This window comes from Amblyraja radiata, chromosome 22 (genome assembly GCF_010909765.2).
Source record: "Amblyraja radiata isolate CabotCenter1 chromosome 22, sAmbRad1.1.pri, whole genome shotgun sequence".
NCBI classification, from domain to species: Eukaryota; Metazoa; Chordata; class Chondrichthyes; order Rajiformes; family Rajidae; genus Amblyraja; species Amblyraja radiata.
In genome coordinates, this window is record NC_045977.1 from 41786320 (window position 1) to 41813005 (window position 26686).

General features: G+C 49.2%; 1 protein-coding gene and 1 long non-coding RNA gene across 15 annotated transcripts in view; one reads left to right on the top strand and one right to left on the bottom strand.

The window, feature by feature from the left end:
* Positions 1-26686, top strand: part of rbfox1 (RNA binding fox-1 homolog 1) — a 778480-nt gene that overhangs the window by 609349 nt on the left and 142445 nt on the right. For 11 of the 14 annotated variants that reach the window (XM_033041154.1, XM_033041151.1, XM_033041153.1 and 8 more), the window contains one exon: positions 23483-23725. In XM_033041154.1, coding sequence (XP_032897045.1) covers positions 23483-23725 — 243 coding nt within the window. Of the gene's footprint in view, positions 1-19756; positions 19895-20799; positions 20996-21043; positions 21067-23482; positions 23726-26686 lie in introns of those variants that run through there. The other 3 variants (XM_033041157.1, XM_033041160.1, XM_033041162.1) reach the window with 3 other exon arrangements.
* LOC116985994 lies at positions 1804-20503 on the bottom strand. The gene is made up of 3 exons (XR_004415383.1): positions 20423-20503; positions 2023-2205; positions 1804-1816 (listed from the first exon to the last, which is right to left on the bottom strand). It is a non-coding gene; the product is annotated as an uncharacterized LOC116985994 (long non-coding RNA).

Here is a 26686-nt window from a genome sequence, read left to right on the forward strand (position 1 = left end):
AAGGTAGTTGAGGCCAGTTCATTGGCTATATTTAAGAGGGAGTTAGATGTGGTCCTTGTGGCTAAAGGGATCAGGGGGTATGGAGAGGCAGGTACAGGATACTGAGTTGGATGATCAGCCATGATCATATTGAATGGCGGTGCAGGCTCGAAGGGCCGAATGGCCTACTCCTGCACCTATTTTCTATGTTTCTATGTTTCTATCCATGCACCTGTCTAATTACTGTTTCTTTAACGTTGGGATAGTCCCAGCCTCAACTACCTTCTCCGACAGCTTGTTCCATACACCCTCCACCCTCTGTGTGAAAAAGTTACCCCTCAGATTCCTATTAAATCTTTTCCCCTTCTCCTCTGGTCCTCGATTCCCCTACTCTGGGCAAGAGACTCTACCCAATCTATTCCTCTCATGATTTTATACACCTCTATAAGATCACCCCTCATCCTCCTGCACTCCATGGAATAGAGACCCAGCCTACTCAACCTCTCCCTGTAGCTCACACCCGCTAGTCCTGGCAACATCCTCGTAAATCCTATCTGGGTCGGTGCCGACCTGCGATCCCCGTACACTGGTACTATCCTATACACTAGGGACAATGCACAATTTTATCAAAGCTAATCAATTGACAAATCTGGACGTCTTTGGCATGTTGGAGCAAACCGGAGCACCAGGAGAAAACTCACCTGATCACAGGGAGAAGGTACAAACCCCATAGAGACAATACCCATGGTCAGGATCGAACCTGGGTCTCTGTGAGGCAGCATCTCTATCTCTGCGCCACAGAGTGCTGGAGTAACTCAGCGGGTCATGCAGCATCTCTGGAGAACATGGAAGCGAAGAAGGGTCCCGACCTGAAACGTCACCTATCCATGTTCTCCACAGATGCTGCCTGACCCGCTGAGTGACTCCGGCACTCTGTGAAACGTCACCTATCCATGTTCTCCACAGATGCTGCCTGACCCGCTGAGTTACTCCAGCACTTTGTGTCTTTCCTTGGTGAACAGGCACCTGCAGTTCCTTGTTTCTACATCTATAATCTTAAAGTACCGGGACATAATCAAACAGCAGCATGTTTCTTGGCCATTGTCATAAGGAATAGGGGTAGAATTAGGCCATTCGGCCCATCAAGTCTACTCCACCATTCAATCATGGCTGATCTATCTCTTCCTCCTAACCCCATTCTCCTGCCTTCTCCCCATAACCCCCCGACACCCACACTAATCAAGAATCTATCCACCTCTGCCTTAATAATATTCACTGACTTGGCCTCCACAGCCTTCTGCGGCAAAGAATTCCACAGATTCACCACCCTCTGACTAACTTGTCATCAATTGAGATCCTAATGGTGATAGTGGTGTCCATGTAATACGACTGTATTTGTTGTTAAATGATGGCCCCCCTTCAACATGACAGGTCTGTTTGTTCTCCTGTCAGTTGTAGAGGGCTTTGATAATCCACAATTCTCCACATACGTTGCAGGCCATTGCTGGGACTAAAGGTACAGAGAAAAATTGATTTCTCTCTTGTAGCAGCAGATGTTGAGTTCTCCTAGTGCTGGCTTGCTCCTGTGCTCCCATAGCCCCTGTGTGAAGATCACACATCTGTCAGAAGCGCTCAATGCCATCATTTGTTTTAAAAACATGCTCCCGAAAACGGGAAACATGTTCCCGATGTTTGGGGAGCCCAGAACCAGGTGTCACAGTTAAAGAATAAGAGATAAACCATTTAGAACGGAGATGAGGAAACACCTTTTCACACAGAGAGTTTTGAGTCTGTGGCATTCTCTGCCTCAGAGGGCGGTGGTGCTTTTCATCATTTTCTAAGGGATAGGAATAAAACAAGTTAGTGTTTCACATTTTAGAAAATGAGTCAGAGTTTTATTAATGATTCATATTTTATATGGTATTGTGTCGGTCGGTCTTGGAATATTAATAGGAACAGTAATCAATTGAGTGAAGCGATATTTCATAAACATCAAGTTGATATATTGGTGCCCGGGAATCTGTAACACCCAACACCACACACGTCTCAAGCCTTTTGTTTGATGCTCGGGTCATTTCTTGAGAACACAGATGCTGCAGATTCTCTGGCACATTGGCAGCCTCAGGCATTCATTGGTCTGGTAAAGCAACATTCAGATGCCAAGTAAATTCTGCCGTGCATATCCCTGCCAATGTGACACCACATGCTCAACGGGTCAGGCAGCATCTGTGGAGAACATGGACAGGTGATGTTTCACAGAGTGCTGGAGTAACTCAGCGGGTCAGGCAGCATCTGTGGAGAACATGGATAGGTGACGTTTCACAGAGTGCTGGAGTAACTCAGCGGGTCAGGCAGCATCTGTGGAGAACATGGATAGGTGACGTTTCACAGAGTGCTGGAGTAACTCAGCGGGTCAGGCAGCATCTGTGGAGAACATGGATAGTACTCGCTAGATCGGGTTGTACTCGCTAGAATTTAGGAGATTGAGGGGGATCTTATAGAAACTTACAAAATTCTTTAGGGGTTGGACAGGCTAGGTGCAGGAAGATTGTTCCCGATGTTGGGGAAGTCCAGGACAAGGGGTCACAGCTTAAGGATAGAGGGGAAATCCTTTAAGACCGAGATGAGAAAAACATTTTTCACACAGAGAGTGGTGAATCTCTGGAACTCTCTGCCACAGAAGGTGGCACAGTAGTTGAGGCCAGTTCATTGGCTATATTTAAGAGGAAGTTAGATGTGGCCCTTGTGGCTAAAGGGATCAGGGGGTATGGAGAGAAGGCAGGGATGGGATACTGAGTTGGATGATCAGCCATGATCATATTGAATGGCGGTGCAGGCTCGAAGGGCCGAATGGCCTACTCCTGCACCTATTTTCTATGTATCTATGTATCTATAGGTGACATTTCACAGAGTGCTGGAGTAACTCAGCGGGTCAGGCAGCATCTGTGGAGAACATGGATAGGTGACGTTTCACAGAGTGCTGGAGTAACTCAGTGGGTCAGGCAGCATCTATGGAGCTAAGGAAATAGGCAACGTTTCGGGTCGAAACCCTTCCGGGTTTCGGCCCGAAACGTTGCCTATTTCCAGAAGGGTTTCAGCTCGAAACGTTGCCTATTTCCTTCACTCCATAGATGCTGCTGCACCATAACTCAGCGGGTCAGGCAGCATCTGTGGAGAACATGGATAGGTGACGTTTCAGGTCAGGACATTCCCTCATACCTGACATGTTGCCTACACATGTTCTACAGAAACAGCTTCTTCCCCTCTGTTATCAGGCTTCTGAACGGCCCTTCCATAAGCTAGGGTACTGTCCGATTCACCTCTACCCCATTGTGGACATTGGACTTTGTCTGTGGGACTGGTGCACTACAATGCTGAGAACTTAGTCAGAGGGTGGTGAATATGTGGAATTCATTGCCAAGGGTGGCTGTGGAAGCCAAGTCACAAGCTATTAAGGGTCTCAACCCAAAACGTCACCCATTCCTTTTCTCCAGAGATTCTGTCTGACCCACTGAGTCACTCCAGTCTGCTGAGTCACTCCAGCTTTGTCGATCTTAGGTGTTTTTAAGGTGCAGTTTGACAGATTCTTGATCAGTACGGGTGTCAGAGGTTATGGGGAGAAGGCAGGAGAATGGGATTAGGGGTGAGAGATAGATCAGCCATTGAATGGCAGAGTAGACTTGAACATAATCAATGAGCCGAATTCCGTATTCTGCTCCTATAACTTATGAACTCTGCTGCAATGATGTGAACTATGCGCTTGGAGCCTATATTTCCCCTTTGCTCAATCGATTGTACTTGAGTTTGACTTGATTATCTTAATGTATACTCTTGAATTTGGAAGGATAAGAAGGGCCTGTCCCACTTACGCGACTTTTTCGGCGACTGCCGGCACCCGTCATAGTCGCAGCAGGTCTCCGAAAATGTTCAACGTGTTGAAAATCCAGCGGCGACCAGAACAAGGTACGACTCTTTGGGCGACTACTCACGACCGTACAGGCTTCACCCCGCGACATGTCACCTGTACGGTCGTGAGTCGTCTCCTCAGCCGCCCAAAGAGTCGTAGCGTCTTTCTGGTAGCCGCTGGATTTTCAACATTGAAAATTTTCGGTGACCTATGACGGGTGCCAGCAATTGCCGAAAAAGTTGTGTAAGTGGGACAGGGCCTAGAGGGGATCTTATTGAAACATATAAGATTATTAAGGGATTGGACATGCTAGAGGCAGGAAACATGTCCCCGATGTTGGGGGAGTCCAGAACCAGGGGCCACAATTTAAGAATAAGGAGTAAGCCATTTAGAACGGAGACGAGGAAACACTTTTTCACACAGAGAGTTGTGAGTCTGTGGAATTCTCTGCCTCAGAGGGCGGTGGAGGCAGGTTCTCTGGATGCTTTCAAGAGAGAGCTAGATAGGGCTCTTAAAGATAGCGGAATCAGGGGATATGGGGAGAAGGCAGGAACGGGGTACTGATTGGGGACGATCAGCCATGATCACATTGAATGGCGGTGCTGGCTCGAAGGGCCGAATGGCCTACTCCTGCACCTATTGTCTATTGTCACAACTGTTTGGACCGCACACAAAACAAAGCTTTTCCCTGTACCTCGGTACATGTGACAATAATAAACCACAACCTTAATCTAATCACATCACTCCTGCCCCGAAGCTTTGACCCCCACCGGTTTGCGTACAGAGCGAATAGATCTACAGAGGACGCTGTAGCCACAGCTCTCCATGCTGCACTGTCCCACCTGGAGCAGCGGGGGAGCTACGTGCGGATGCTCTTTGTGGACTACAGCTCTGCCTTTAATACCATCCTTCCCCACAAACTGGTGGACAAACTGGGGGACTTGGGACTTCCACACTCCACCTGCATGTGGATAAATAGCTTCCTGTCGGGTCGCAGCCAGAGAGTCAGAGTGGGCCATCACACATCCACGGCCCTCAGCCTCAGTACCGGCTCTCCACAGGGCTGCGTGCTGAGCCCCCTGCTCTACACCATCTACACACATGACTGCACCCCCGCCCACCACAGTAACACCATTGTCAAATTTGCAGATGACACTACGGTGGTGGGACTCATCTCCGGGGGGGACGAGTACGCCTACCGGGATGAGGCGGAGCAGCTGACAGTGTGGTGTGGAGAAAATAACCTGCTCCTCAACACCTTAAAGACAAAGGAAATAATAATAGACTTCAGAAAGAATAAAACGGACATGGTACCATTAATTATCAGAGGGGACTGTGTGGAGAGGGTGGCGGATTTCCGCTTCCTGGGAATCCATATTGAGGAGGACCTGACGTGGAGCGTGAACACCTCTGCGCTGCTGAAAAAGGTCCAGCAGAGACTGCACTTCCTGAGGGTGCTCAGGAAGAATAACATCACTCAGAGACTGCTGCTGTCCTTTTATCGGTGCTCCATTGAGAGCATCCTAACATACTGTGTATGCGTATGGTACACCAGCTGCACAGCGGCTCAGAGGAAAGCGCTCCAGAGGGCCATTGACAACGCCCAGAGGATTGTCGGCTGCCCTCTCCTTACCTTGGAGGACTTACACAGTTCCCGCTGCATCAAAAAATCCCAGAGTATTATAAAGGACATTTCCCACCCCGGACACTCCCTGTTTGAACTGTTACCGTCAGGCAGACGGTACAGATCTACAAGGACAAGGACAAACAGACTTAAAAACAGTTTTTACCCCACTGCTATAAAGGCACTAAATGTAGCCGCCAAGGAACGCAGGGTCGATACATACTAAGAGACTGTGAAATCGACAGAAGGATGTAGGGCTGGGTGTTTATGCGTGCTATTTTCATGATATTTATTTTAGTTGTTTATCTTTTTTTAAATATTTTACCTTGTATGTATCGTTAGCTTTTAGAAATGTTTGAATGGTGCACTGACTGGCTGACATTTTACAATTTCGTTGTACATGGTTCATGTTACAATGACAATAAAGAAAACTATTCTATAACTATTCTATTCTAAACCTATCCACGTTCTCCAGAGACGCTGCCTTTCCCTGAGTTATAGACAATAGACAACAGGTGCAGGAGGAGGCCATTCGGCCCTTCGAGCCAGCACCGCCATTCAATGTGATCATGGCCGATCATCCACAATCAGTACCCCGTTCCTGCCTTCTCCCCATGTCCCCTGACTCCGCTATCTTCAAGAGCCCTGTCTAGCTCTCTCTTGAAAGTATCCAGAGAACCGGCCTCCACCGCCCTCTGAGGCAGAGAATTCCACAGACTCACCACTCTCTGTGAGAAAAAGTGTTCCCTCGTCTCCGTTCTAAATGGCTTACTCCTTATTCTTAAACTGTGTGTGGCCCCTGGTTCTGGACTCCCCCAAACATCGGGAACATGTTTCCTGCCCCTAGCGTGTCCAAGCCCTTAACAATCTTACATGTTTCAATGAGATTTTCCTCTCATCCTTCTAAACTCCAGAGTGTACAAGCCCAGCCGCTCCATTCTCTCAGCCTATAACAGTCCCGCCATCCCGGGAATTAACCTTGTAAACCTACGCTGCACTCCCTCAATAGCAAGAATTGACTCCAGCACTTTGTGTCTTTTTTTGTGTTAGCGGCAAACCAGCGCCTGCAGTTCCCTTGTCTCGCCAACTAGGTGTCACAGTCCTGGATTTAGACGAGAAACCAATTATATTAATACTTACATTTGGTACCTTTCTGACTTCTACCAGAGAGACTGCAATTAAATACCAATTAAGGATGGTATTTCACACAGGTGTCTCGATGACAGCTTCGAGCTCCACTGCCAGATAGAATATGTTACTCTTGTTTACACATGAGGGCCCTCATTTAAGTTTACCATCTCATTTATATCTAATTTTACTTTTTGCTGTAGAGAAAACATCAGATTCACAGTAAACACTTTCAGAAATAGTTGAATGAAATTAGAAGCTTTAATATTCTGATTTTTAGATATAAATGTAAATTAACTGCAAACTAAATAATTGCCCACAGAAACTACCGCTGAATACGTTGAGCAAAATATCTGCGCTATAATTATTCTGTTTCACTAGATCTCTTTGGCCGCATTTAGTTTCTGACTTTTCAAAAGAATATTTGGCTTAAAGGATCAAATCTGAGCTTGAATCCAGGGGGGAGAAAAAAAAGAGAATTCTCACATCCGACCAGCGTGCCGTGGCTTTGAACTCTCGCCCTGAGGTGAGAATAGTTGGTGCATTTTACAACAGCTTTGCCCGACATCGTGTCGGAGGTTGATGGATTACGCGATGAAGGCTTTCGAAGTACCAACGCTGTTTTGAGCGGTCTGGCTGAGAGAGATGCTGATGGTTTTCATTCCGTGCGGTAGAGTGGTAGAGAACCGGGTTCGATCCCGACTACGGGCGCTGTCTGTACGGAGTTTGCACCTTCTCCCCGTGACCCGCGTGGGTTTTCTCTGAGATCTTCGGTTTCCTCCCACACTCCAAAGACGTGCAGGTTTGTAGGTTAATTGGCTTGGTGTAAATGTAAATTGTCCCTGTGTGTGTGTAGGAATGTGTTAGTGCACAGGGATCGCTGGTCGGAGCGGACTCAGTGGGCTTCTCATCTTCTTGTGTATGGCGTGCACAGCCTAAAGTTGTATGACAACTTGTTCTATTTAATCTTATTTGATTGTGCACGCCGGGTTGATTGCATTCATCGAAACAGGGCGGACCACGTGAGGGTTACAACCTCCCACCTCACTGAAGGGCCTGTTTCCGCACTGTATCTCCAAACGAAAACTAAAAACACTTTCTCTGATCCACTTTCAAGTACCTAGAACAGAAGGAATGGGACAAGTACATCATCAAGCCCGACTCATCACCCACACCAAATCCTGGCATTACATCACTCCATTCCTCAAACAACTTCACTGGCTTCCCATCTCCCACCGGATCACCTACAAAATCCTGGTCCTCACCTACAAAGCCCTCCACCATCTGGCCCCCCCCATATCTCACTGACCTCCTCTCCCCCTACCAACCCTCACGGTCCCTCAGATCCACATCAGCCGGTCTCCTCTCCATCCACAAGTCCAACCTCCGCAGTTTTGGGGACAGAGCCTTCTCCAGGGCAGCTCCCAGGCTCTGGAACTCCCTCCCCCAACTGATCCGCAATTCCGTGTCCCTCACCATCTTCCAGTCCCGCCTCAAGACCCATCTCTTCACCTCTGCCTATCCTTAGCCCCACGTCCCCGTCCCTTTTCATCTGTGCATTAATTGCCTCATATTGTGTTTTGTATTGAATTCTGTCTTTACTTTGTGTACTAGTCATGTCTCTACTATTTATTTCATTCCCCTTACATGTTTTTCCTCTACATGCTCAATTTTTGTAAGGTGTCCTTGAGACTCTTGAAAGGCGCCCATAAATAAAATGTATTATTATTATTAAGTAGCATCTCGGCAGAGAAGGAATGGGTGATGTGCCAGACTCGACCCACAACGTCACCCATTCCTTCTCTCCAGAGATGCTGCCCGTCCCGCTGAGTTACTCCAGCATTTTGTGTCTATCTTCGGTGTAAACCAGCATCTGCAGTTACTTCCTACACACAAGGAATGGGGTCAGGTGGAGGTCTCGTGTGCCCTGTTAAAATCACGGTTTATCTGATGTCAAAACAAGGAACTGCAGATGTTGCTTTACAAAAAAATGGCACAGAGTGCTGGAGTAACTCAGCGGGTCAGGCAGCATCTGTGGAGAACATGGATAGGTGACGTTTCACAGAGTGCTGGAGTAACTCAGAGGGTCAGGCAGCATCTGTGGAGAACATGGATAGGTGACGTTTCACAGAGTGCTGGAGTAACTCAGCGGGTCAGGCAGCATCTGTGGAGAACATGGATAGGTGACGTTTCACAGAGTGCTGGAGTAACTCAGCGGGTCAGGCAGCATCTGTGGAGAACATGGATAGGTGACGTATCGGGTGGGGGCCCTTCTTCAGACTTTTGGTTTATCTGACCTTGGCCTTAGTTCCATTTTTCTGCCTATTCCCCATAACATCAGCTGACCTTCCTGTCCATGGCCAGAGTGAGGCCACACTCAAACTGGAGGGACAGCACCTCACTGCTCCAATCAATTTGAAGGAAGGTCCATCCACAGATGCGGCCTGACCTGCTGAGTTCCTCCAGCACTTTGCTTTTTACTCTAGTTCCCAGCGCCTGCAGTTTCTGGTGTCACCACTGGCTTTCGAACTGTAATCTATGGAAAAATCTGATCACTATTTTCTGCTTGTCTTAAATTCCTTTGATAGAATTTCACAGACACTTTCGATCCTCAACCAATGCGAGCACTATAATTATTCTGTTTCACTAGATCTTTTTGGCCGCATTTAGTTTCCGACTTTTCAAAAGAATATTTGGCTTGAAGGATCAAATCTGAGCTTGGGAAAAAAAAAGAGAATTCTCACATCCGACCAGCGTGCCGTGGCTTTGAACTCTCGCCCTGAGGTGAGAATAGTTGGTGCATTTTACAAATGCTTTGCCCGACATGGTGTCGGAGGTTGATGGATTATGTCAGCAACGTGATGAAGGCTTTCAAAGCACCAACAGTGTTTTGACTGGTCTGGCCGAGAGAGTTATGAGGTTTGATTACAAACTGTGCAGGATTTTCAAAATCTTGGTTCTTGGTTTCTTGGTCCTGAAAAATATTCCAAATGGAATTTAAACTGGAGGTGGTGAAGGGAGGGCTTAAGCCAGAAAGGGTTATTGGGAAGAAAGAGCTACTTTAAATGTAGTTGCATCTGGTTGGGTAACTATAGTTGGGTGGAGATTATTCCGTGCTTTAATTGTGCGGGGGAAGAACGAATTGCTGTACACGTCTGTCTTTGTAGCTGGGATCACAAATTGGATCGAATGCCCTCGTCTGCTCCTAATTGGTTTGGGTTTGGTGTAGGTCTTGTAGTCTATGTCGAGCTGACCATTTAACATTTTGTAAAAACAGGTCAAACGGTGAGCTTCACGTGTGTCTGTCTTGGAGAGGGTTTCTTCCACCCCGACCAGAGAATTCAGAAGTTTGGTGACACTCGCTTCTCTCTCATAGGTGTTAGTAACAAATCGAGCTGCCTGTCTTTGGACACGTTCGATGGAATACTCTTATGCCCCTGTCCCACTGAGGTGATTTTTTAGGCGACAACAGGCGACTAGGCTCGCCACATGGTCACCGGGGTGTCGTCTGTATGGCCTCCTCAGTCGCCCAAAGAATCGTAGCGTCTTTCTGGTCGCCGCTGGGTTTTGAAGCGGTCAAAACATTTCGGCGTCAGTCGACGACAGCTGACTTGATGCCAATTAGCGTAGCTTGACTTATCCTGACGTAGGTGGTGTCGTAGGTTGTCGCCAGGACGACGTTGCTTGTCGCCGATGCCGACTTCGGTCAATTCCATTGTGTTTAAGAAGGAACTGCAGATGCTGGAAAATCGAAGGTAGCCAAAAGTGCTGGAGAAACTCAGCGGGTGCGACAGCATCTATGGAGCGAAGGAAATAGGCAACGTTTCGGGCCGAAACCCTTGGGTTTCGGCCCGAAACGTTGCCTATTTCCTATTGCCTATTTCCTATCGCTCTTTCCTTGAAACCCTTCTTCAGACTGAAGAAACGTCGCCTATTTCCTTCGCTCCAGAGATGCTGCCGCACCCGCTGAGTTTCTCCAGCACCTTTGTCTACCTTCGGTGAATTCCATTGGCGACTACCTACGTCAACCGGCGACAGGATTGTCTTACCTTTTTGTCGTAGCTTGTCGCGGGCGGACGTGGGTGTGGTCGCAGGTGGACGTCCGAATGGGCCGCCGCTTGTCGGTAGCTTGGCGTAGCTTGACGTCAGCCAGGTGGAAGGTTGTTGTAGTCATTGTCGACGACTATGTCATTCGCTGGCAGTTGCCGAGAAAATCTCCTAAGTGGGACAGGCCCATTACTGACCCAGGCAGGTGGAACTAGTGTAGGCGGGGCATGTTGGTCGGAGTGGACAAGATGGGCCGAAGGGCCTTTTTCCACACAGTATTACTCTATGACTCTCTATGACTGACTTCACAGTGTCTCTGATAAGATGAGCCATGGTAGGAGAGGTCTTCTCACCTCTCACCTCCGACATTGTGCCGAGGTGTAGGTTTGGACTTGGAGCAGAATAATGCCCGCAATGAAGTATTGCTCTCCCATTAAGTTCCTGCTGGGAATGATTGTCAACCATGATTGTCATGCCATAAGTGATAAGTGCAGAATTAGGCCATTCGGCCCATCAAGTCTACTCCACCATTCAATAGACAACAAGTGCAGGAGCAGGCCATTCGGCACTTCGAGCCAGCACCGCCATTAATTGTGATCATGGCTGATCATCCACAATCAGTACCCCCCTGTTCCTACCTTCTCCCCATATCCCTTGACCAGATGGCACAATGGGCTAAGTGTTCGTCTGGCAACCGGAAGGTAGCCGGTTCGAATCCCGCTTGGAGTGCATACTGTCGTTGTGTCCTTGGGCAAGACACTTCACCACCTTTGCCTGTGTGTGAATGTGTGTGAGTGATTGGTGGTGGTCGGAGGGGCCGTAGGCGCAGATTGGCAGCCACGCTTCCGTCAGTCTGCCCCAGGGCAGCTGTGGCTACAGAAGTAGCTTACCACTACCGAGTGTGACTGAGGAGTGAATGAATAATGCGATGTAAAGCGCCTTGAGTATTAGAAAGGCGCTATATAAATCCCATCCATTATTATTATTATTATCTTTAAGACCTCTATCTAACTCTATCATTCATGGCTGATCTACAGTCTCTCTCCCTTCTAGCCCCATTCTCCTGCCTTCTCCCCATAACCCCTGACACCCGTACTGATCAAGAATCTATCTATGCCTTAAAAACATCCACTGACTTGGCCTTCATAACCGTCTGTGGCAAAGAATTCCACAGATTCACCACAGAACTGCCCCGACAACAGCCGTCATGCCACCAAGAGGAGTGCGAATAAAATAACTCTGCCTGTACACGAGACCCACGGCAGCTCCTACAGATATTACACCCAGTGGTCAGATTATTTATTTAGCGAATGCAAAGTCCTTTAGCCAAGCAGTTGCCTCTTGAACAAGCACACTGTGCGGTTGGGCTGCTGCCCCATTTGTGAAGGCTGGCCAAGCAGGGGCCATGTCCAGTCCTGAATAGCAAAGAAGATCAAAGCCATTGATGGTGTAACGGCCCGCTTCCTCTGTGCCCAACGTGAGTCTCTTGGAGACAGATGACGTCGATGGAGTGTTGGTGGGCGAGGACTTCGATGAGGTGTCACTTGGCTGCAGAGAGGCCTTCAACATTCAGTTGTAGTATTCGGAGAGCAGGTGCAACTGCTAGGTGCTCTTGAGGCTGGTCGTTGTTGCTGCTTTCGGCTTTGGGATAATGACTAGGATTCTTTGACTTGGCTCTCAGGCGTCGTCTTGTAGAATTTAGTCTGCTGGGAGGATCATTGGCTTCCCCAGGCGAGCCTGGGTACTGACGGGGGGCGCGACGAGAACGCTGATCCATTGCCTCCCATCTACATTGATCTGCTTCCTGCTCCTAAAATACAACTGAAGATGGAAAATATATTGATGGTGAAGTGGAAATGGATTGTATTGAATACTTTGTCACATGTGACAAAACACAAGTGAAATTCTTTGCCTGCACAGAAACAGGCCCTTCGGCCCACCGTGTCCGTGCCGACCAGCGATCCCCGCACACTAACACTATCCTACACCCACCAGGGACAATTTACACTTACACCAAGCCAATTAACCTACAAACCTGCACGTCTTTGGAGTGTGGGAGGAAACCGAAGATCTCGGAGAAAATCCACGCAGGTCACGGGGAGAACGTGCAAACTCCGTACAGACAGCGCCCGTAGTCGGGATCGAACCCGGGTCTCTGGCGCCGTGAGGCAGCAACTCTACCGCTGCACCACCGTGACCACCGTGACTTATGTAAATAATAATAATAATAATAAATTTTATTTATGGGCGCCTTTCAAGAGTCTCAAGGACACCTTACAAAATTTAGCAAATAGAGTAAAAACATGTAAGCGGAATGAAATAAATAGTAAAGACATCACCAGTACACAGATTAAAGACAGAATTCAATCCAAAGACAAAAATCAAAAACACAATATGAAGAGAGAGCAGCGGCAGCTAAAGCGCGCCAGCGTACACTCTCCCTTCCGGCAGCCATCTTGGACACAGAATAAAATAATCATTTACATTAAAAAAAACATCCCCCCACAATGGTTCCCACTGTGGGGGAAGGCACAATGTCCAGTCCCCATCCCCAGTTCTCCCATAGTCGGGCCTATTGAGGCCTCCACAGTTGCCTCTACGGAGGCCCGATGTTCCTGGCCGTTCTCGCCGGGTGGTGTTGCCCCGGCGTCGGGAGAGTCCTCACAGCAGCTGGGCCACCTGGAACGGCCGATTCCCTACCGGAGACCGCGGCTTCCGAAGTCGGTTGGTGCTCCGAGGCTCCCGATGTTAAAGTCGGCGCCGCCGCCCGCGGCTGGCCGCTCCACAGTCCCGCAGCTCGACGGTGTTGATCACGGCGGTCTCAGCATACCGGAGCTCCAGCGCGGCGACCCAGCGCGGCGACCCAGCGCGGCGACCCAGTCAAGGCATCGCCCGCTCCGCTCCGCGATAGCGCTCCAGCGCTGTGCCGCCACCGAAGCTGAAGGTGCTGGTCGGTCCCCACCAGGAAAACGCCGCTCCACTCCCGCTGGTAGGCCGCAAGGGACCTAGAAAATAGTTTCTCCCTTCCCCCCCACATAAAAAAAGTCAAATTCCCCAACAAACATAGGACAAAATTCACTAAAAACTAATTTAAAAAAGTGAATTGAACGGACAGCTGCTGGTTAGCAGCCGTTCCCCAGGATGGCTCGTAGATGAGTTGAGTTATTGTCAGGTGTACCAGGTAGCTCCAATACCTTGCATCATGTTCGAGAGGCAGAAGTTATCTCTCATTTACGGAGTGCCGGCTGGGCCTCGATTATCGCCAGGTAATGCCGGTGAAATGCTTGCCGCTTCTGTACCCAGGGAGCGTTTTTCAAAGCAGTTAACGCGAGCTGGCATTTCGATCTTAATGAAGAAGTCTGAGCACAACTCTCCCGTGTGGCACAAGCTGATGGTAATAGCTACGAGATAATCACGTGGTTTGGATTCTGCATCAGAGCTTGGTTAGGGAACAGCTCTGCCCATGACCGCAAGAAATTGCAGACACTTGTAGATGTAGCCCAGTCCATCACACAGACCACACTCCCCACCATTGTAGATGTAGCCCAGTCCATCACACACAGACCACACTCCCCACCATTGTAGATGTAGCCCAGTCCATCACACAGACCACACTCCCCACCATTGTAGATGTAGCCCAGTCCCACACACAGACCACACTCCCCACCATTGTAGATGTAGCCCAGTCCATCACACACACCACACTCCCCAACATCGACTCCATCTACACCACACACTGCCGCAGAAAAGCAGCCGACACCATCAAAGACTTGTCACTGTCCCACTCCGGTCATTCCCCCTTCTCCCCGCTCCCGTCCGGCAGAAAGTACAGAAGCTTGAAAGCCCGCACCGCCAGACTCAGGAACAGCTTCTTCCCCTCTGTCATCAGGCTTCTGAACGGCCCTTCCATAAGCTCGGGCACTGTCCGATTCACCTCTACCCCATTGCGGACATTGGACTTTGTCTGTGGAACTGATGCGCTACAATGCTGAGAACTATATCCTGCACTCTGTATCTTCCCCTTTGCTCTACCTGTTGTACTGGAGTTTGGCTTGACTGTGTTTATGTACCGTATTATCTAGGTCAGTGGATAGCGTGCACAACCCTTCTCGACCCGAAACGTCACCTGTTCCTTCGCTCCATAGATGCTGCCTCACCCGCTGAGTTTCTCCAGCATTTCTGTCTACTATAAAGGTCTACACCTTAGGTCATGATCTTCAGCCTTAGGGAAGAGACTTTGCTAGTGACTGGATCCAACCAAGAGCTTCCACACTGATGTAAAAAGGATTGATGAGTAAGACACAGAAAGCAAAAAGTAGTTTGAAAATCGAATAAGGGAGAAGTGGTGCTTACTCGAACAATTCTGTATCGATTGTGATGTGTTGCACTTAAAGTGCCAGACTCGTAATCCAGTGGTATGGATTAAATATACAAATATATATATATACAAAAAACTCAACAGTGAAGCATCACATCACCCACATGAGAGGGGATCTTATTGAAACATATAAGATTGTTAAGGGTTTGGACACGCTAGAGGCAGGAAACATGTTCCCGATGCTGGGGGTGTCCAGAACCAGGGGCCACAGTTTAAGAATAAGGAGTAAGCCATTTAGAACGGAGACGAGGAAACACTTTTTCTCACAGAGTTGTGAGTCTGTGGAATCCTCTGCCTCAGAGGGCGGTGGAGGCCGGTTCTCTGGATGCTTTCAAGAGAGAGAGCTAGATAGGGCTCTTAAAAATAGCGGAGTCAGGGGATATGGGGAGAAGGCAGGAACGGGGTACTGATTGGGGATGATCAGCCATGATCACATTGAATGGCGGTGCTGGCTCGAAGGGCCGAATGGCCTCCTCCTGCACCTATTGTCTATTGTCCATTGTCTACGCAATGGCCCCATTTCATTTAATTTTACTCTTCTTCTTGTGTATGGCGTGCAGAGCCTAAAGTTGTCGAACAACTTGTTCTATTTGATCTTATTTGCTTGTGCACGCCGGGTTGATTGCATTCGTCGAAACAGGGTGGACCACGTGAAGGTTGCAATCTCCCACCCCTCATTTAATTTTGAAGACACAAGATAAATCCTGGACATTCAGCCTTCAGCCTGTGTCTAAAGTACTTCTCTGCCTGTTCTGGATGTTATTTGCAGTAGTATGCGTGTCCCGTCTCCGCGTTAGACCAGCATTCACTCACTCCTGTACTGAGTCTGTATAATTGGCTGTTTCTGTTGGTATCAAAGACTTAAGGGGGCTTCTTTGGAAGCAAAGCTGATCCCTTTACAACGGCAGCTCGTGAAGGGAATTCAGTCGATGCACTGATGGTCTTTGCATTATTTAGTGCAAGGGCTGCAGATCCAGTCTCCATCCGAGCCAGGGAATCAAAAATGTTATTACCCTGCGTGAATGCTGTGCAAAAAGACTCACGTTGTTGATGCTTGGGACCCGGGATGAATGATACAATAGTTAAAATTCATATTTTCAGAGGAGAGGAAAATGATCAGAAAGAAATTGATACAAAGAGAATTAACCTCTTGGTCTGTTTCATTCTAAGACGATGAATTAAGTTTGCAGTTAGACAAAAAAAAAAAAACACACACACACACACACACACGCACACGCACGCACACACACACACGCACGCACGCACACTCTCTCTCTCTCTCTCTATTCTGGTTACTTCACTAGAGAAAATGATCCTGCTTCTTGTGATGTTTAAGAAGGAACTGCAGATGCTGGAAAAATCGAAGGTAGACAAAAGTGCTGGAGAAACTCAGCGGGTGCAGCAGCATCTATGGAGCGAAGGAATGGGTGACGTTTCAAGTCAAGTCAAGTCAAGTTTATTTGTCACATACACATACGAGATGTGCAGTGAGATGAAAGTGGCAATGCTCACGGACTTTGTGCAAAAAGACAAACAACCAAACAACCAAACAAACTATAAACACAATCATAACACACATATACCTTTACATAATAAATAATGGAAGGAAAAACGTTCAGTAAAGTTAGGCCCTGGTGAGATAGGCGTTTACAGTCCGAATGGCCTCTGGGAAGAAACTCCTTCTCAACCTCTCCGTTCTCACCGCATGGCAACGGAGGCGTTTGCCTGACCGTAGCAGCTGGAACAGTCCGTTGCAGGGGTGGAAGGGGTCTCTCATGATATTGTTGGCTCTGGAGTTGCACCTCCTGATGTATAGTTCCTGCAGGGGGGCGAGTGAAGTTCCCATAGTGCGTTCGGCCGAACGCACTACTCTCTGCAGAGCCTTCTTGTCCTTGGCAGAGCAATTCCCAAACCAGATGGTAATGTTCCCGGACAAGATGCTTTCCACCGCCGCTGCGTAGAAGCACTGGGGGGTCCTCGGAGACACTCTGAATTTCCTCAATTGCCTGAGGTGGTAAAGGCGCTGCCTTGCCTTACTCACGAGTGCTGAGGCGTGTGATGCCCATGTCATATCCTCGGAGATGTGGACTCCCAGATATTTAAAACAGTTCACCCTATCCACAGGATCCCCATTTATCCTCAATGGAGTGTACGTCCTCGGATGATGTGCCCTCCTAAAGTCCATGATCAGCTCCTTCGTTTTTTTGATGTTCAAGAGGAGGCTGTTATCCTGGCACCAGAGTGCTAGACCAGCCACCTCCTCCCGGTAGGCCTTCTCGTCGTTGTCTGAGATCAGGCCCACCACCACAGTGTCATCAGCAAACTTTATTATAGAGTTGGAGCTGAACCTAGCCACACAGTCATGTGTGTACAGGGAGTACAATAGGGGGCTGAGGACGCAACCCTGGGGCGATCCTGTGCTCAGGGTGAGGGACTTCGATGTATTCCCTCCCATCTTGACTACCTGGGGCCTGGCGGTGAGAAAGTCCAGGACCCAGGCACACAGGGGGGTGTTGAGCCCCAATTCCAGTAGCTTCCCAGCCATTCTGGTGGGGACTATCGTGTTGAAGGCTGAACTGTAGTCTATGAACAGCATCCTCACGTAGCCCCCCTTCTGGCTGTCCAGATGGGAGAGAGCGGTGTGCAAGACCTGGGAGACCGCATCGTCCGTGGATCTGTTCGGACGGTATGCGAACTGCAACGGGTCCATGTTCTGAGGGAGGAAGGCGCAGATGTGTTTCTTCACCAGCCTCTCAAAGCATTTCATGACTACCGAGGTAAGGGCCACCGGACGGTAGTCATTCAGACAGGCTGGGGAGGCATCTCTTGGTACCGGTACAATGATAGATTTTTTGAAGCAGGCAGGGACCACGGACTTGTCCAGGGAGAGGTTGAATAATGTAGTGAGCATCGGAGCTAGCTGCGTAGCACAGGACTTGAGTACTCGCCCCAAGATGCCATCGGGGCCTGCAGCTTTTCTCGTGTTCACCCGTGTCAGAGCCCTCCTCACGTGGTGCTCGGACAGCGAGAATGTGTGCACATTCCTCCCTTCAGCTTCGGTAGCCAGCCCGCTGGCGGTATTGTCGATAGTCGGCAGACCTGGAGTGGTGTTGCCCCTCTCGAAACGAGCGTAAAAGGAGTTCAGGTCATCAGCTAGGGAGGTGCCGGCACTTGCGGATGAGGGAGGGGTGCTCCGGTAGTTGGTAACAATCCGTAGCCCCTGCCACAGGCTTCTGGTGTCCTGCTGCTCCATCTGTAACTCCATCTTGTCTCTGTACGTTCTCTTTGCGTCCTTCACCGCTCTTCGCAGTCGGTAGGACTGCCTTGTAGACGAGGTCCAGACCCTTCTTCAGACTAGTTAGGGAAAGGGTAAATGAGAGAGATAGACGATGATGTGGAGAGATAAAGAACAATGAATGAAATATCCCATTGTGTTGCTCTTAGAATGGACCAGCACAGACTCAATGGGCCGAATGGTGGCTGCATCTGCTTTGTAATTCTACACAGGAGTACTTTGTAAAAGGGGACGAGTGGAGGGAGAGGTTGTGTCAGTTTATAATGGTGCATTGGAAAATATTTCCACAGTTGCCAGTGATGCTAAATCAGTTGTGGTATTGTATAGACACAGGAGTGTCTATGTTTGTTTCTTCATTAATAAGATATTTAACTGGGGTGGCTATAAGCAGAAGCAGTCTTCTGCTTTATTTGGTGTGAAAACATGTGGCCATAGATTTCGTCACGCACAGATTAAAACACACTTTGCTTTGTAGCTGTGGTTCTGGCAGCAAAGGAATTGCACAAGAGTGTGAATGCTGTTGTGTTTTTCCTGACTGCATGAAAATGTCGGGCAGCTTCCAGCACATGGCGGCAGCAGCAGCAGCAGGGCAGCAGCAGCAGCGCAGCAGCAGCGCAGCAGCAGGGCAGCAGCAGGGCAGCAGCAGGGCAGCAGCAGGGCAGCAGCAGGGCAGCAGCAGGGCAGCAGCAGGGCAGCAGCAGGGCAGCAGTGGGCTTCTTGTGATGGACTGGGGTAACGACTGCCAGCACAACCCACATGGTTCAGCTTGTAGATGCACATGTTGAGTGGGAGGTCAAACACTTGGTTCAGCACACACACACACACACACACACACACACACACACACCCACACACACACACACCACACACACTCTCACACACACACCACACACACACACACACACACACACACCACACCACACACCACACACACACACACACAAAGACACACACACACACACACACACACACACACACACACACCACACATACACCACATACGCACACACCTACACACACACACCCACACACCACACACACACACCCACACCCACACACCACACACACCCACACACACACACCACACACACACCACACACACACACACACACCACACACACACACACACACACACCACACACACACACACACAAAGACACACACACACCACACACACACAAAAACACACACACGTGCACACACATACACACACAAAGACACACACACGTGCACACACATACACACACAAAGACACACACACGCTCTCTCACACGCACACACACACTCACTCACACACACACAAAGACACACACACGCTCTCTCTCACACACACACAGACACACACACAAAGACACACACACAAAGACACACACACGCTCTCTATCTCTCTCTCACACATACACACTCACTCACACACTTTCTCTCTCTCTCACACACACATACACGCCTCCATCCATAATTAAAGCTGCCGTTTTTGGCAGATGCTTTTCCACCTCATAAGTTTATGGAGGAGAGAGGAGGCAGATGGTTCAGCAGGTACCGGCTTTGTTTTCAGTTGCGTCTAAATTTCTTTGCCTTGAAGTTGTTCCAGGGAGGGTTAGGTCGGTCAGTGGGTGGGGGTGGGGGTGGGGGCCAGTGTGTGTGTGTGTGTGTGTGAGTTACCCAGCTCTGGAGGGGAGCAGCCAGAGCCAGCACTCGTGCGGAGTGGCGCAGTGTGTTGCTGCAGACCCGGTGCAAGGCAGAGACTCCTCTACACAAGCCCAGCACAGGCTCGGGGCTGCGTGAATCTGCTGAATGATCTTGCACTGTGCAGGAAGGAACTGCAGACGCCGGGTTTAAAACCGAAATCTAGACACAAGAAAAGCTGGAGTAACTCAGCGGGACAGGCAGCATCTCTGGAGAGAAGGGATGGGTGACGTTTGGGGGTCGAGACCCTTCTTCAGACTGGTTAGGGAACAGGGACACGGTGAGGTGGAGAGGTTCTGTGTCCCTGTCCTGCTCTGTTCTCTCCCCCCCCCCCCCCCCGCTCTGGTACAAGGGAGGGTTTCTTCAACATAAACTCACATCGACCTCGTAGTCCTTTCGACACAAGCTGCAGTTTTGAAATGTTGGCACGATGTATTTTATGGCCGTACTGGATCCACACACACACACCCACACACACACACACACAGAAACACACACACACACACACACACACACACACACAGAAACGCACACACACACACACACAAGCACACACACACACAGAAACACACACACACACAGAAACGCACACACACACAGAAACACACACCCACACACACACCCACCCACACCTACACACACACACACCCACACACACCGGAATTGACTGCAGAAAGTGGAAAGAAAGGGTGGAGAGAGAGAGAGAGAGAATGTGTGTGTGAGAGTGAGAGACAGAGACACAGAGACAGAGACAGACAGAGAGACAGACAGAGAGACAGACAGAGAGAGAGACACAGAGAGAGACAGAGAGAGACAGAAAGCGAGAGAGCAACTGTCCACCAGACTGGCCACTTAGACCTTTTATGAGGCAGAGGAGTTTTTTATATCGGTGTCAGAACTGATAAAAGGAGGTTTCAAACAAAAAGCAGCGTTATTTAAGCGTGGAGTAAGGTATGAAGAGCTCGGCTTTTTTATTTAAAGTCACCTCACTGCGTGCCTTCAAGCTGAAAGCAATAAACTGGGTGTGGTTTTTTTTAAACAGCGCCACGTAAAACATATTTTGGAGCTAAATGTGGTTTCCATTAGTGGTTGGGGGCCGGCAGCTCTGAGCCGAGTCTGACAGTCTTTTGTTCTCCGCCCGCCTCTCCCCCACTACAACACTAACCACGTTATCCCAGTCCCCACACTGGGCGCTGCAGAAACTCAAATATATACAAACCCTGGTGACTTCCCAGCCACGGAGCCCCCACCCACACAGTGTCACCCCCCACCCACACCCTCCCCCCCACCCACACAGTGTCACCCCCCACCCACACCCTCCCCCCACCCACACAGTGTCACCCCCCCCCCCCCCCCACCCACACCCTCCCCCCACCCACACAGTGTCACCCCCCCCCCCCCCACCCACACAGTGTCACCCCCCACCCCACACCTCCCCCCACCCACACAGTGTCACCCCCACCCCCCCACACAGTGTCACCCCCACCCCCCCACACAGTGTCACCCCCCACCCCCCCACCCCCACCCACACAGTGTCACCCCCACCCACACAGTGTCACCCACACAGTGTCACCCCCACCCCCCCACCCACACAGTGTCACCCCCCACCCCCCCCCCACCCACACCCACACAGTGTCACCCCCCCACCCACACAGTGTCACCCCCCACCCACACAGTGTCACCCCCCACCCACACAGTGTCACCCCCACCCACACAGTGTCACCCACACAGTGTCACCCCACCCCCCCACCCACACAGTGTCACCCCCCACCCCCCCCCACCCACACCCACACAGTGTCACCCCCACCCACACAGTGTCACCCCCACCCACACAGTGTCACCCCCACCCACACAGTGTCACCCCCCACCCAGACCGTGTCACCCCCACCCACACAGTGTCACCCCCACCCACACAGTGTCACCCCCCACCCAGACCGTGTCAGATTCAGCAGGGGGGGGGGGGGGGGGGGCAGAGCGCAGTGGAACAGTCTCACGTTTAGTGTCAGCATCTGAGTCTCACGCTGCAAGATGCTGGGGTCGTGTAAACATATAACGTGCAAGGTTTTAGTGCTCCTAATTAAATATTGGCAGTAATTAGCACAAAGTGTGAGAGCGTGAATATCAATTGGGGGTTTACGAAGGAACTGCAGATGCTGGAAAATCAAAGGTAGACAAAAGTGTTGGAGAAACTCAGTGGCATCTATGGAGCGAAGGAAATAGGTGACGTTTCGGGCTGAAACCCTTCTTCATTCTGATGTAGGGTGGGAGGGAGGGGGGGGAGGAGGAGGAGCTGGAGGGCTGAGAAGGGGGGGAGACAGCAAGGGCTACCGGAAATTGGAGAAGTCAATGTTTATGCCGCTAGGGTGCAGACTGCCCAAGCGGAATACGAGGTGCTGCTCCTCCAATTTGCGGTAGGCCTCACTCTGGCCATGGAGGAGGCTCAGGACACAAAGGCCGGATTCGGAATGGGAGGGGGAGTCGAAGTGCTGAGCCACCGGGAGATCAGGTTGGTTATTGCGAACCGAGCGGAGGTGTTGGGCGAAGCGTTCGCCGAGCCCGCGCTTGGTCTCACCGATGTAGAGCAGCTGACACCTAGAGCAGCGGATGCAATAGATGAGGTTGGACGAGATGCAGGTGAACCTCTGTCGCACCTGGAATGACTGATTGGGTCCTTGAATGTAGTCGAGTCGAGATAATATCAATTGGGGGATTGGATTGTGAGCATTGATGATGTTAAAGGCTACAAGGGTTTTAAAACTGCAGCTGCTCAGGGGAAACTCAGCGGGTGAGGCAGCATCTATGGAGCGAAGGAATAGGCGACGTTTCGGGTCGAGACCCTTCTGGAAACTCAGCGGGTGAGGCAGCATCTATGGAGCGCAGGAATAGGCGACGTTTTGGGTCGAGACCCTTCCGGGTCTCAACCCGAAACGTCGCCTATTCCTGCGCTCCATAGATGCTGCCTCACCCGCTGAGTTTCTCCAGCTTTTTTGTCTACCTTCAATTTTTCCAGCATCTGCAGTTCCTTCTTAAACAGAGGCTGAGGGGAAATGTCTTGTGTGTGAAAAATCAGCATGAGCTCCACCCGGATGAGAGTTCTCTCTCTCTCTTTCTCTCTTTCACCCAGAAAGTTGTGAATCTGTGGAATTCTCTGCCACAGAAGGCAGTGGAGGCCGATTCACTGGATGTTTTCAAGAGAGAGGTAGATTTAGCTCTCAGGGCTGAAGGAATCAAGGGTTATGGGGAGAAAGCAGGAACGGGGTACTGATTTTGGATGATCAGCCAAGATCATATTGAATGGCGGTGCTGGCTCGAAGGGCCGAATGCACCTATTGTCTATGTTTCTATGTTTCTCTCTCTCTTTGTGGGTCTTTAACTCTTTTTTTTCTGTGTGTTTTCTGCCTTCCCCCCCCCCCCCCCTCCTCCTCCTCCCACACACAGGGTAACCAAGAGGCCACAGCTCCTCCGGACACGATGGCTCAGCCGTACCCGTCGGCCCAATTCGCACCTCCTCAGAATGGGATTCCGCCAGAATACACAGCTCCCCACCCCCACGCAGCCCCAGACTACACGGGGCAGCCCACCGTCCCAGAGCACGCCTTGAACATGTACCCGACGGGACAGACGCACACGGAACAGAACGCCAGCGACACAAACGCACAGACTGTGTCCGGAACGGCAACAGTAAGTGTCACTTTACTGCCTCAAGATTCAAGTGAGTTTATTGTCATGTGTCCCTGATAGGACAATGAAATTCTTGCTTTGCTTCAGCACAACAGAACATAGTAGGCATTGACTACAGAACAGATCAGTGTGTCCATATACCATTATATACGTAAATACACACTTGAATTTATTTTATTTTATTTTATTTAACCTTTATTTAACCAGGAGAAGTCTCATTGAGATTAAAAATCTCTTTTACAAGAGAGTTCTGGCCAAGACAGGCAGCAGCACAGTTCCACAGTTACAGACAATAATTTAAAAAAAAACAACAGAGAACATATAAATAGAGTCACAGTCAGAACATCATCAAACAAAGCATGTACAGACAGAAGAGCCCGCTTCAACATCATTAAGAAGGGATTTAAATCTGTTTATAGAAACCAGCTCCTTAAGTTTCAGTTCATTCTGCAGCTGGTTCCATGCGAAGGGCGCAGCATAACTAAATGCCCTTTTCCCCAGTTCAGTACGGACTTTAGGTACCGTTAGTAAGAACAAGTCCTCAGAGCGGAGCTGATAAGTACCTGTGCAATAAATAAACCGATAAAGTACCAATAACAGATAATGGGTTATTAATGTTCAGAGTTTTGTCCGAGCCAGTACTGATTGGGGATGATCAGCCATGATCACATTGAATGGTTGTGCTGGCACGAGGGGCTGAATGGCCTACTCCTGCACCTATTGTCTATTGTATTCACCACCCCTGTGTGTAAAAATATAATCTTGCACCCACACATCTCCTTTAAACTTCAGCCCCCTCTCCTTAAAGCTGTGGCAGTATTTGCTTGTACAAATGGCATATATACTGGTGCATACTCACATTTAAAAGCTGGTATTTGCTTTTTTCCCAGCTGGGATTGAGGTTCTGACTGTCGATCCCATCTTGCCCAAATTGTGACAATTGGGACATCTACTAAATGGAGCTATTGGTTTTATTGAAACACACACACCATGCGAACAGCATCAGGACTTGTTGAGCTAAGGTAGCAGGAAGTGTATTTTGACTGTGTAAGGGGACATGATACTGTGTTGGACGCAGTAAGGCAGTGTTAGCTGCTGCAGCCTAGCGCCTGGCAAGACAACTGGTCGACTCTTTATCACAATGCATCTGTTGACAGAGTGTAACCGGAACCTACATATCACGGTGAATTCAATTGATCTTCTGAGGTTAAAATTATACCCTTCTGCCTCCTTTTTTGTTCCCATCTTCAGATCTTGCGCACGTTATTTTTATCACTGTCGGAGCTGTTGATTGGGTTTTTCCATATTTACTTACCACATACGAAGGGGGCGTTTCGTGCCTGGATAGAGTGGATGTGGAGAGGATGTTTCCACTAGTGGGAGACTAGAGGTCACAGCCTCAGAATTAAAGGACGTTCTCTTAGGAAGGAGATGAGGTGAAATTTCTTTAGTCAGAGGGTGGTGAATCTGTGGAATTCTTTGCCACAGAAGGCTGTGGAGGCCAAGTCAGTGTTTAAGACAGATGGTTGGATGGCTGTTCTTGAAGAAGTGTGCCAATCTAAAAAATTACCATCCATGTTCTCCACAGATGCTGCCTGACCCACTGAGTTACTCCAGCACTCTGTGAAACATCACCTATCCATGTTCTCCACAGATGCTGCCTGACCCACTGAGTTACTCCAGCACTCTGTGAAACATCACCTATCCATGTTCTCCACAGATGCTGCCTGACCCACTGAGTTACTCCAGCACTCTGTGAAACGTCATCTATCCATGTTCTCCACAGATGCTGCCTGACCCGCTGAGTTACTCCAGCACTCTGTGTTCTACACCGGAATATATCTCTGTAACTGAAGTTAAATTCTAATTGTGAACTGCAATGTCAAAGTCAAAATAAATAGTTTAGATCGGCAGAATTTTACAAAAGCACATTGATCTTATTAGAGATTAGCTATCTTTCCCCGCCTGCTGTAGAGGAAAATGGATGATTTAAACAAAACATAGAATTGATTATTTCACTTGATACTTTAATATTTTACAAATCAGATCTTGAAGGTACATTAGGAGTTTCGGAGACAATTTTAAAGGGTTCTTTTTTACATTGGCATGTAAATGTGATTATTGAGGAACATGACACAAGGCATTATGCTGCCAGAATCTCAAGGAGCTGAAATTCCATGCATCGATTTTTCCCAAGTTAACCTGAAGCTCTTGCTGATAATACTAAATTATGAGGTGAGAAATGAGTCTCTGGAAATTGAAATTTATTCCAGATACCTCTTAGCTTAGTTATTGTCACGTGTACCGAGGTACAGTGAAAAGCTTTTTGCTGTGTGCTAACCAGTCGGCAGAAGGAATGTACTGGATCACGTTTAGTGCAAGGTAAAGCCAGCAAAGTCCGATCAAGGATAGTCTGAGGGTCATCAAAGATGTAGATAGTAGTTCAGGACTGCTCTCTGGTTGTGGTAGGATGATTCAGTTGCCTGATAACAGCTGGGAAGAAACTGTCCCTGAATGCATTCCTTCTTCAAGCAATGCGACATCAGTCTGAAGAAGGGTCTCTGTGCAGGAGGAGGCCATTCGGCCCTTCGAGCCAGCACCGCCATTCAATGTGATCATGGCTGATCATCCCCAATCAGTACCCCGTTCCTGCCTTCTCCCCATATCCCCTGACTCCGCTATCTTTAAGAGCCCTGTCTAGCTCTCTCTTAAAAGCATTTAGAGAACCTGCCTCCACCACCCTCTGAGGCAGAGAATTCCACAGACTCACCACTCTGTGTGAAAAAGTATTTCCTCATCTCTGTTCTAAATGGCTTACCCCTTATTCTTAAACCGTGGCCCCTGGTTCTGGACTCCCCCAACATCGGGAACATGTTTCCTACCTCTAGCGTGTCCAAACCCTTAACAATCTTATATGTTTCAATGAGATCCCCTCCAATCCTTCTAAACTCCAGAGTGTAC